The sequence below is a fragment of the Haplochromis burtoni genome, unplaced genomic scaffold (assembly GCF_018398535.1).
Source record: "Haplochromis burtoni strain Fernald_Lab_line unplaced genomic scaffold, NCSU_Asbu1 Contig_410, whole genome shotgun sequence".
Taxonomy (NCBI): domain Eukaryota; kingdom Metazoa; phylum Chordata; class Actinopteri; order Cichliformes; family Cichlidae; genus Haplochromis; species Haplochromis burtoni.
In genome coordinates, this window is record NW_024582771.1 from 17121 (window position 1) to 29296 (window position 12176).

Consider the following 12176-nt stretch of genomic DNA (forward strand, 5'->3'; position numbering starts at 1 on the left):
TGTTCAATCTGTCTGGATTTACTGAAGAATCCGGTGACTATTCCCTGTGGACACACTACTGCATGAACTGTATTAAAACCACTGGGATGAAGAGGAAAAGAAGAAAATCTACAGCTGCCCTCAGTGCAGACAGACTTTCACAGCGAGGCCTGTCCTGGTGAAAAACACCATGTTAGCAGATTTAGTGGAGGAGCTGAAGAAGACTGGACTCCAAGCTGCTCCTGCTGATCACTGCTATGCTGGACCTGAAGATGTGGCCTGTGATGTCTGCACTGGAAGAAAAATGAAAGCCTTCAAGTCCTGTTTAGTCTGTCTGGCATCTTACTGTGAGAAACACCTTCAGCCTCATTATGATTTCATTAAAGAAACACAAGCTGGTGGAGCCCTCCAAGAAGCTCCAGGAGAACATCTGCTCTCGTCATGATGAGGTGATGAAGATGTTCTGCCGTACTGATCAGCAGAGTATCTGTTATCTCTGCTCTGTGGATGAACATAAAGGCCACGACACAGTCTCAGCTGCAGCAGAAAGGACTGAGAGGCAGAGAGAGCTGGAGGTGAGTCGACAAAACATCCAGCAGAGAATCCAGGACAGAGAGAAAGATGTGAAGCTGCTTCAACAGGAGGTGGAGGCCATCAATCAGTCTGCTGATCAAACAGTGGAGCACAGTGAGAAGATCTTCACTGAGCTGATCCATCTCATCCAGAAAAGAAGCTCTGATGTGAAGCAGCAGATCAGATCCCAGCAGGAAACTGAAGTGAGTCGAGTCAAAGAGCTTGAGGAGAAGCTGGAGCAGGAGATCACTGAGCTGAAGAGGAAAGATGCTGAGCTGAAGCAGCTCTCACACACAGAGGATCACATCCAGTTTCTACACAACTACCCCTCACTGTCAGCACTCAGTGAGTCTACAGACTCATCCAGCATCAATATCCGTCCTCTGAGCTACTTTGAGGATGTGACAGCAGCTGTGTCAGAGGTCAGAGATAAACTACAGGACATTCTGAGAGAGGAATGGACAAACATCTCACTGACAGTCACTGAAGTGGAGCCAGAGCCAAAGACCAGAGCTGAATTCTTAAAATATTCATGTGAAATCACACTGGATCCAAACACAGCACACAAATGTCTGTTATTGTCAGAGGGGAACAGAAAAGTAACAGTAATGAATGAACAACAGTGTTATTACCATCATCCAGACAAATTCACTTATTGGTGTCAGGCCCTGAGTAGAGAGAGTCTGACTGGACGTTGTTACTGGGAGGTGGAGTGGAGAGGGAGAGGAATTCATGTCGCAGTCGCATACAAGGATATCAGTAGAGCAGGGTGGGGTAATGAGTGCAAATTGGGACGTAATGAAAATTCTTGGGCATTCAATTATTACAAAAACAGTTTTACATTTTGGTACAACAACATCCAAACTCCTGTCTCAGGTCCTCAGTCCTCCAGAGTAGGAGTGTACCTGGATCACAGAGCAGGTATTTTGTCCTTCTACAGCGTCTCTGAAACCATGACTCTCCTCCACAGAGTCCAGACCACATTCACTCAGCCGCTCTATGCTGGACTCTGGCTTTACTCTGGTGTAATAAGCGCTAAATTCTGTAAATTATAATAGAATTTCATATTCATATAAATGTGCATTTAATGTTTTGTCCATCATTGTTGCGCCATTTCTGTTCTGCACAGAGATCAGCTGTCAGTCAACATTGTGGGTGGTACCTCAGTAGCATTGTGTGGAGGTTATCCTTTTGTTTGTGGCCAGATTGTTTGTCTCCTCGATGTTGTTGCCAGTTTTATTCTTCTGAGAGGGTCATTATTCCTTTTGTCTGTTTAGCCATGGAGTCGAACACCGTGATGATGTGTTGTCATTGTCAATTTTTTATACATAAAGATCTCGTTCTCGCGAGAATGTGTAATGTATATTTGTATATGTTAGGTTGACTATTGGCATTGAGTTTCGACAAGCATGGCCGGTTCTTTAAGAGTGGGTCAGATGGTTATCGTAGACAGTTTTGGAAGACGGATTAGATATGTTATGGGCATCTATTACGTGCTCAATGATTGTTGTTATTGTATTGATGCACTTTTAATTTGTAGTTTCTATTCACTTTCAATGAACAGAGGACATATGGGCCAGCCCCCTTTTAGAAATGTTCAAGTTTTCCCTTGTTCGTATAAAGAAAGATAGAGAATTTCTCTATGAACAATACTTTGATTTTGGTCTGTGAAAAATTGAGGTTAATAAAGAATGCAGTTTGTCTTGAGGTCTATGTGTCTCCAGAAAAAATAAAGTTATAGAGAGTGAACTGAATACCGTTTGCTGAATTCAGGGAATGATCGATTTATATGAGAGGTTATGGTTTCATTTGAGAAAGTGAGACGAGATTTTGTTCCTGCACATTTTTGTCCATGGATGGACTTTGCATGACACAAAAAATAATAATGTAATCATGTGACATCCGTGAACTATTTATTGCATGAAAAATATTTAGTTTTTTTGTGTTGGTTTGAATAAATTCTTAATAATTTAAATATTTAAACTGGCATTAAAATGATTGAAATCCTGAAAATAATTCAATGTTAGATCATTTTGGAAAAGGGGTCAAGCTGATTAGGTCATTTATGAAAAAAAGCTAAAACAAAACACACACATATTGTTCTATGAGGATTTTATGGCAAAGAATCAAAAGCATGCAAAATGCATCAACTGTATGGATGACATGTAAGGTCAAAAATTTGAACTTAAAAGTAGATTTCCTGGAAATAATCCATCCAACAAGCTGTAACACAGACAAGAAAACAACAAAAAAGTTCAAGTAAATGAATAAAAATGCCCGGTGAGGTCATAAGGGTTAAATCAGGGTTCAGTACTGAAGGTGTCAGGCTTCATGGTGTGGAGGGAAGGAAAAGAGGACCCAAACGCAGGACTCGTGGATGAGTGATGAACTGAAGGCTGTTTATTATTGAGAATGGATGAACAGAACATGAACGAACACCAAACTGAAAACACGCACGACCGTAACGGCAACATCAACAATGACACAACAAGGGAATACACAGCTGAACGTGATTGAACTGATGACACACAGGAAGAGAACTAGAACATAATGCATGTGGACAGGAGGCACAGACAAGCAGGAAATATGAACAGGTGAAAAAGGAACCAAACATAAACAGAAAACACTCTGTCAGCGACCCAGGAACCCTGACAGAAGGCCATTTAAAGTTTATGCTTTTTACTGTATTAGTTGGTAGTGTGTTGATTGGTTTAAATACAGGGTGAGTATGAAGCTTTCGTCAAGGGTAATTTGTCCATAATAAATCGGTTAGGTTTATTGTGACCTTCATACACTGCATGGTTTTAATAAACAACATGACATTGGCTCGAAGGCTCAGAAAAGTGTGCTTGTAAGTCAAGGTACAGAATGATATTAAAAAAGGTTGAGCAATAAATAGATCAATATACTGGTGGAGCTATGGGAAATGTAAACATAATAAAATATACAGTTGTTTCTCAGTTAGTCCGGGCGTGTTGTGGGTGGGTGCGACTGAAGGGTCAAGGCGCCAGGGCCCATGTGCCTATGAAGTAGAAGGAATGAGGTTTGGTAATAGGGTAGTATTTAGCACCAAATGTGGAATGTTAGATAGGTCGAGCGGCTAATATGTTGAATGAAGGGTAAGATCATAGCGGCCTAGGAACGCTGGCGTTCGGCGGCACTAGATCCGCATTTGTTTAGGGTCTGGTGAACGTTCACTGGGGTTAGTCCGGTGTTGAGTAGTCCTATAACTGCGCTGTCAGTGCCACGGAATGATGTCAAGGGTACGGATTCACTGAGAGGTTGGCAATTTACTGAGGGAGTCATGTATGAATTAACTGTCTAAAGTCTTTCATCTTTATAAAATGATCTAAAGTCTTTCATCTTTAATAAAATGATCAGTGTTCTGCTCTACCAGGTGTAACAATTGAGTTTAACATCCAGGCATCCATGAAAACGGAATTTATGACATTTAACGGAGTTAGAAGTTAGCAGGGAGTTAGCTCGCTAGCTTCTATCTAAATACAATATAGCATGTCCTGACTGCGGGGTTTTGGAAACAAATTAAAACGTACAGCTCTGTTATCACTTCCAACATAAATGAAGACAGAAAACTAAACAGCAGTGACGTTTGTAGGGTTACTGAAGTTGGGCTAGCTGGTATATAATGATGTGCTACGTGACCGCTAGTGACACAGCTATGTTAGCATAATATAAACAAGCTAACTTTTTTTCCACTCGATAAAAGTTAACGTGAGTGTTCTCGGTGGTCAGGAACAAATGTAATCGCATGGCAGGATGCTGTGGGTGGTGCATAGGGATGCATGGGTGAAAATAGGATCCTAGGTAGCTCTTTGTCAGCCGGAGAAGAGCTTGGAGGATATTATCTGCATACTGCCGTATACAATAGCGGGAGGTTTTAGTTGCATGTCTCATATACTAGTTGCATTGGCTGGGCTGTGAAGTATGTACATGGTTCCTATAGGCTTTTTAAAAACTGTGGCGTATGGTTGGTGGTTAGTTTTTGATTGACAGAGACGCGCTGGAGCTTAAATAAATGATTAGCGGTAATAAAAGCCGAGGGAGGTCAACAGGGATCACTGACTGTTTTAGGAGCTTTTTGAGATTAAATAGAAGAAAATACATAACATTAAACATGTTAACAACACAAAAGCCATATTAAACGCAGACTACTTTAGACCCGGAAATAGGATTCGTCACGTCATCACTGAACAACCGGATAGAGAATGCTCAGTCTGAGAGGGACTGAGAGCAACAGCTTTAGCTCGTACATATGTATTTATATTGTTTTCAATGTCATGCCGTAACCTACGGATAAGTCTTGTACATTCAATAGCAGGCTGCCACACCCACAGCTGAACTGTACTGTAGGGGAGACCGGGGATAGTTGTAACATTTTTGACATTTCTGTCTGTAAATTGGAGCTCTTTTAAGGTAGTGGATTCAAAATGTAATGCAAAGTATTTACATGTCTCGGCTATTAAATAGTGCAGCTATTTTCTCTGCAGCACAATTACCCATTGCATGGTATGGTCTCAAACACAAAGAGTGAAATGTTACAATTAACCCCATAGTCTGGGTTAGTTGTAACATATCCTGGGGTGAAATGTAACACAATGAAATAAGGGTACTAACAAAACATTAACATGTAATCTTTGTTTATTCAACACATGAATGCACTTACATCCATTTATGTAGCTGTGTGTGTGTGACAGAATGCAGAAATCTAGCTTTTGAACATATTCCAACCCCCCAAAAAAGACAAATTATGGAATTTTCTGCAACTGAATATTTCATTAATTTTGGTTGGTCTTCCTTGAGTTTGGCCTCATTGGCTCAGTGGGCATTATAACCTACAACTCTTGCACCAATTTTGAACATAACAATGAAGCTGAAAAAATGTAGTTGTTCACCAGCATCGCAATTCCATTACTTTTTATCATGGCTTACCTTGGTGTGGTTTGCAAAGTGCTTCAGAAAGATGAGGAAATCTGTTTCTTGCACCCATCCTGATTTATTTCCACTACCAGTACTTCCTACTGGTCCATCTCTGACACAGAGGTCTGCATAATGTATGTGTGGGAACACAAACAGTGGAGGAATTGTGTTGCCAATGGCATTAACCGCATATACAAATGCGACCAGTGAACCTCTCTCTGCTGATGTCGTTGCCCCAACTTGTTTAATATAAGTTAAAGTAATAGTGTGGTAAGTTGTAACATCTGCATTATTGTTACAACTAACCCAGACTGTTGCTGTTACAACTGACCCAGACTCCTATAGCCATGAACTAGCTAACATTACAGCCAACGGCTAAAACATTAGCTCTAAAGACCTACACAGAATATATCCCCATAGACATACAAATAACATAATTTAAGTTTGATGAGTTTAACTGCAAAGCAGATAATGCTATTAGAAATTGAAATAAAGTAGAAAAACTTACTTTTTGGCATACAAATTACTTTTTTTCATGTTAAATTGTCTGTGTTTGACAAAATGTGCTGATTTTTCACATGTGATAGCAGAACTGAATTGGGCATGCACAGGATGAGTCACATCATTTGAAACTTAGCCCTGATTGGAGAAATTGGAAGTGTTACAACTGACCCACGTTACAACTATCCCCGGTCTCCCCTACCTGTATATAAGAAGATTCATTTATTTGGAATGGCTCTTTAGTGGGAAGATAAGATATGAGTGGACAGGATGCCACCAGAGCAGACCAGTGTCAACAGGAAGCACGCACTCTGAGAGTGCAAACCTCTGCCAAGGCAGCTACTCTAGTCCACCTTAAGGGCAATACCCAAGTCCTCCAAAAAAAAAACAAATCACAAAAGAAACAGCAAAACCTCCACAGCAAGAGCAGCAAGGGGCTCAAAAAAGGGTTGAAACTCAGCTTCTGTTGGAGCTCGAACCATGAAGGAGCATCACAGACTAAGACAGTAGAATTGGTAATAAATAAGAATAAAAATAAACACGTGTCGTATGTGTAGTACATGAAGTGACTGTATTCTCTTATTTATTGTTTTCTTGTGTTTGATGAAACCCCAAATTATTTATTCAATTCACAAAACAAACAGCAAAACCTAATCATCCACAGCAGGAGCAGCAAGGGGCTCAACACAGGGTTGCTATTTTAATCAATTTGTTCCAACTGTTTTATAAGCGTCTTTTAAAAAAGCACCACAAGTGAAAAATTTTATTTCATTAGCAATCACTGAAGTGGAGGCTTTACTCAACAACATCCAAACTCCTGTCTCAGGTCCTCGTTCCTCCAGAGTAGGAGTGTACCTGGATCACAGAGCAGGTATTTTGTCCTTCTACAGCGTCTCTGAAACCATGACTCTCCTCCACAGAGTCCAGACCACATTCACTCAGCCGCTCTTTTATGTCTCTAGCTATGTGCTGTGTGTCAGTGTTGATGGTTGTTTACTGTGTATACCGTCCTCTTAGGTACAGTGGGTGTTTTTGAGTGTATTATTAAGCAGCGATAGGTTTGTTGTTGTAATCAGAGGTACTAGGGTATCCTGTGATCCTGTTTTTGCGGTTGCGGGATGGCTCAATGGTAACGAGGTGTGTGGTCTGATGATGTTTTTAGGACGCAGGTTGTAATATTGTTTTGGTCTGATATTAGGCCTGTTATGGTGGCTGTCGACATGGTCGCTGAATTGGCTCATGAGCAGGGTCGAGTTGAGATTGATTACTACGTGTTTATATAGGATATGTTATAAGAGTCATGTGGTACATTGTACGGATGTCAGTTGATTGTATAGATCTGGTCTTAGATGTGTTGAGGATAGAGCTATTGTTGCGCGTGTGAATGTTAGTGAGACTGCTGTAGAGGTGGGCTAAGTTGAGGCGGTGTTTTGTTGGTTGGTGCCTGTGGTGAGGTGTGGTCAGTGCTTTCTTTACAGGCCTGTAAGTGTGTGTGTGGGCTGCCGATGTGGCCCTGCCGTGGTCGATGTCCGTAGCTGAATGTAAATTCTAATGGGCGTCCTGGGTGATGGAGGTCTAGCGTGTGTTTGTTCGGTTGTGGTGCTGTAGCTTGATTAGCATATTGTTGGGCCAGTGGTGGGCGCATGTTTGTACATTTGGGATGATGGAAGGCTGTGTTAGGGATGCCGATATGCTGGGTGAAACTGTTCATACGATTGTGGTTGGTTGCTGGGTCTCTTGTTGAGTCTATTCGGCTATTCCGCGTGGAGTGGGTTCAGTGAGTTGTTGAGAGTTTGGTGGCTGTATAGGTGTGTTAGCGAGTTTAGTCGAGAGTTGGTGGCTGAGAGGTATTTGTGTGATTGAGCTGTGGTGTTGTATTTTGTGATTGGTATTTGGTTGATAGGATGGGAGCTGCGTGGTGGCCATGGTATTATGGTTTATGCACTGTTCGTGTTGTTGTGGGTTCACTTTCTCTGAGTTGTTATTGTAGCGCGCGGAGATAAAGTGTCATGTTATCGAGTCTTGGTTTTGTCGGTTGGTTAGAGTGTCTAGCGTTTTATATGTTGTTCCTTGATAGGTTTGGATGTGTGTATAATGGTTCCTGGGCTGGTTGTTCGCGCTATGGTCGCAGGTGTTTGCTTGTGTAGGTTCTTTATACAACTGCCTCAGATGTGTTCGGGATTTTGTGCTGGCTGTGTCTAGGTCTGTTTAGTCTCTTGGTGGGTGTTTCTCGTTGATAGAGAGTTGCCGCTGTGATTGACAGGGGTGGGCTGAGGGTCGCGTTGGTGTGTTATTGAGTGCGCTGGTTGGTGTTCTCGATTTTTATTGGCTGGTGTGCTGTTGGGCAGAGACAGTCTGTGTTTTCGACGGTATCTGGTCTCTGAGTTCGATTTGAAGTTTTATACTGAGTTGATCATAAGAGGTGTCGATGTTTCATGGGATGTTTGAATAGTGTCAGAGTTTAGAGGTGAGAGAGCTGGATGTGTGTAGGGTGGTGGTTGCGATAGTGTTAGTGGCTCTTTGGTTGTTGTCATGAAGTCTTTGCACATGTTTCTGCATTGTGTATTGCGTCGGTATTGGGCTCTTAGCGAAGTGCGCACATGGATGGACGGTGTCGTGTGCTTGTGTTGCGTTCGAGTTAGAGGGTGGGGTTTAAGGGTGTCCCGTGCCGTTCGTCGGTTTGCTCTGCTGTGGTTCTTGCTTCCTGCGTGCGCCGGTGTCAGTAAGACTCTGTGTGTAACATCTGTAGACATTGTAATGTGAGTTGAGAAAAGTCAGGGGGTAGACATATGTAGTGGCTGTTGAGAGAGCAGTGCGTTGTGTATTCTGTGTCCTATCGTGTGGATTTGGATTAGTTCGGTGTGAGTTGAGTTACGTTGTTGTCGCTTTGATTACGTGATTTTTTATAGGCTTATATGATGTGGTTGTCAGAACAGAGAAGCGTAAGATTTACGGACGTTTTTAGGGGGCGGAGGTTGTGTTCCTTCTGTTATTGTGTGGTGGTCGGTTTTGATGGTGCTTAGGACAGTGCAGTATGTGTGCATGATTTGTTACTCACGTTCACTCTAGGTCGACGACGGTATGTGTTGTGTGTTGTGGTTGTGGGGTGTTTTGGTGGTGGGGTGTATTAGTGCGGTGTTTGTTGGTCATCCGTGAACACATTGTGGCGTGCTGTGTTATGGTCGTTGTGTGTGTTTGCGGTTGTCTCTGATTCGTGTCTGGACGATGCTTGTCAGTTGTGCAGTATACCAGCTAGTTCAGGTGGAGGTATATTGGAGGTGTAGCATAATACTTGTTTGTCGCGTAGAGGATGCTTGCTGGGTATGTGGTGGTTGGTTTTGAGGAGGTGAGGAGATAGTGGATTTGTTGGGTAGGGTTTAGAGAAGCTATATCAGTGACGGTGGGTTGGTTGTGTTGAGTGATATGTGAGCGTAGAAGTTAAGGCTGTGTTGTTGTGGGTTTAGAGCTTTCATTTGGGTAGTAAGAGTTGTGTGCGGTACCGGCCATAGCTGGGTCCTCTTCATTGGATGATAGTTTGGGTGTTGGTGGAGACTGGTCAATGGAATAGTCATCTTTGTGTTTAGCATTGCAGGATGCTCATGGCGCTACATGAGTGTGCGCACTGCGGTGGTCTTCTGGAGTCTGGTTCTCGTCAACTAGGTTCAGGCTTGCAGGGATAGATCAGGGTGGAAAGACTATGGTATCTTTTGGGCTGGGTGTGTTTGGAGGTGCTGAGGTGGCGTCTATTGTGAATTGTCAGAGGCCTTAGCTGGTGATTGTATGCATTAGGAGTGCGGTGTGGATGATTTGATGGGGTGGATGTCGTTAGAGTGTGTTGCATCACATCGGTGGCATGGGGGGTGTCTCAGTGGCTGCGTTGCGTGGATGTGTGGTGTTGGTGTGACGGAGTGACGCGAAAGGTGGCTCTGGTCGGTGTGTGGTATGTATGTTGTGGTTGGGTGTGTAGGTGGTGTTTACTGTGAGGGTGTAGTGGATCGTCGACAAGTGCGCTTTCGCTCTGTGATGCATGTTGGCGGTGATTGGCGTGTAGGGGGTGCGCGTGGTATCTTGGCGGTATTCGATACGACGGATGTGCTATGTGTGGATTGTGCCGGTATTGCAGACCGGGGTGGGTTTAGCCTTTCTACTAGATTGACGTTGTGCGCAGAAGTTATAAGCGCGTGGTGCCTGCAGCCGAAGCTGTATGCCCTGAGTTGTTGCATAATATGGTAGCGTGTCACTACTGCTAACAATTACAAATGTTCAAAAGGTAACGAGTATCTTGTGAGGGTGGCCTCGTTCAGCCGTGGGTGATGTAGTGTTGTTGATGGTTGTTATGTTGTGCCACGTGAAATTGTATTTGGGTTTAGATATGCTTGCACAGTCTAGTTCCTGACATACAACCTTGGCGTATTTGCATAGTCCGAAGGGACATATCCTTATATTATCCGTTTTGGCCTGGTGACATTACGCATTAATTATCATTGGTGGGTGCTCGCTGTAACTGGTTGTGGTTGGCAGGCTCCAACGCAGAACCTCACCAGTGTGGCGGTGTAGTGGCGATGGTGGGTGAATATGTCGAACGGGTTTTCCTTGTGCCAGTGGTTTGTTGACGTGGTTCTCTATGCCTGTGGAGCTGGGTGCCGTGTTTGAGCGCTTAGATGAGAGAGTAACGCTAGCCTATGCCATTGGTTGTCAAATACTCTGTGCTCATTTTGGCCTGTGAATGATTTAGTGTGAATAGTGTTTTTAAATCTGTTGCATGTAATTCTGGTTAGGAACTGGACACCTATAGTCAATGGGCTTGTTACGGCACTTTTTACATGCATGTGTACTTGCCTGAGAGTAAAGCTTAGCGAGGCTTTGCCTGGGGAGTCTGTAAAGATGTCCATTGTTGTGTTGAGTTTGGTGTGTATTATTGAGTGTGACGAAAATTAACGGTGTAAGTGACAAAACTAAGAATTTTAGTAATTGCATTTAAATTTTCATTTACCATCTAATAGTTAATGTGAACAAAGTCTTAAATGATGAATTGTAAAAAACCTGATAATCCCTCCTATTCTTATGCTCGCTAACACTTTATTTCTTTGTGGTCCACATGTTCGCTTTTTCCCTCCCCTTCAGTTCTGCAGTTTGATCAACAGGTGGTTTTGTGTAAGAGCTGGCAGAACCCATTTACTGCAGAAAGTTATGTTGCTTACATAACAGCGCAGTGTAGTTTCAGTTGTAAGTCAAAGAAACTCAAACAGTCGCTGACACTGTTGGGTGAAATGGCGCAGAAAGGAGTTCAGTTGGACCGAAAAACCTTCTCTTGTTCGATCTGTTTGGATCTACTGAAGGATCCGGTGACTATTCCCTGTGGACACAGCTACTGCATGAACTGTATTAAAAGCTTCTGGGATGAAGAGGAAAAGAAGAAAATCTACAGCTGCCCTCAGTGCCGGAGGACTTTCACAGCGAGGCCTGTCCTGGAGAAAAACACCATGTTAGCAGATTTAGTGGAGGAGCTGAAGAAGACTGGACTCCAAGCTGCTCCTGCTGATCACTGCTATGCTGGACCTGAAGATGTGGCCTGTGATGTCTGCACTGGGAGAAAAATGAAAGCCTTCAAGTCCTGTTTAGTCTGTCTGGCATCTTACTGTGAGAAACACCTTCAGCCTCATTATGATGTGGCTCCATTAAAGAAACACAAGCTGGTGGAGCCCTCCAAGAAGCTCCAGGAGAACATCTGCTCTCGTCATGATGAGGTGATGAAGATGTTCTGCCGTACTGATCAGCAGAGTATCTGTTATCTCTGCTCTGTGGATGAACATAAAGGCCACGACACAGTCTCAGCTGCAGCAGAAAGGACTGAGAGGCAGAGAGAGCTGGAGGTGAGTCGACAAAACATCCAGCAGAGAATCCAGGACAGAGAGAAAGATGTGAAGCTGCTTCAACAGGAGGTGGAGGCCATCAATCAGTCTGCTGATCAAACAGTGGAGCACAGTGAGAAGATCTTCACTGAGCTGATCCATCTCATCCAGAAAAGAAGCTCTGATGTGAAGCAGCAGATCAGATCCCAGCAGGAAACTGAAGTGAGTCGAGTCAAAGAGCTTCAGGAGAAGCTGGAGCAGGAGATCACTGAGCTGAAGAGGAAAGATGCTGAGCTGAAGCAGCTCTCACACACAGAGGATCACAATGCTAGT

The 12176-nt window shown here is 43.3% G+C and overlaps 2 protein-coding genes across 3 annotated transcripts in view; both read left to right on the top strand.

The window, feature by feature from the left end:
- The first annotated feature begins 357 nt into the window (after nucleotides 1–357).
- The window catches only part of LOC121812027 (tripartite motif-containing protein 16-like), a 12629-nt gene continuing 810 nt past the window's right edge, over nucleotides 358–12176 (top strand). The window contains exons 1-2 of one of the 2 annotated variants that reach the window (XM_042213038.1): nucleotides 358–1409; nucleotides 6799–6923. In XM_042213038.1, coding sequence (XP_042068972.1) covers nucleotides 432–1409; nucleotides 6799–6923 — 1103 coding nt within the window. In that variant the 5' untranslated portion in view covers nucleotides 358–431. Of the gene's footprint in view, nucleotides 1474–6798; nucleotides 6924–12176 lie in introns of both variants that reach the window. The other variant, XM_042213039.1, reaches the window with a different exon arrangement.
- On the top strand, nucleotides 11247–12173 carry LOC121812030 (E3 ubiquitin/ISG15 ligase TRIM25-like; the record flags this gene model as incomplete). The annotated part of the gene is made up of 1 exon (XM_042213041.1): nucleotides 11247–12173. A coding segment is annotated over exon 1 (912 nt), but the record flags the coding sequence as incomplete, so codon positions are not given.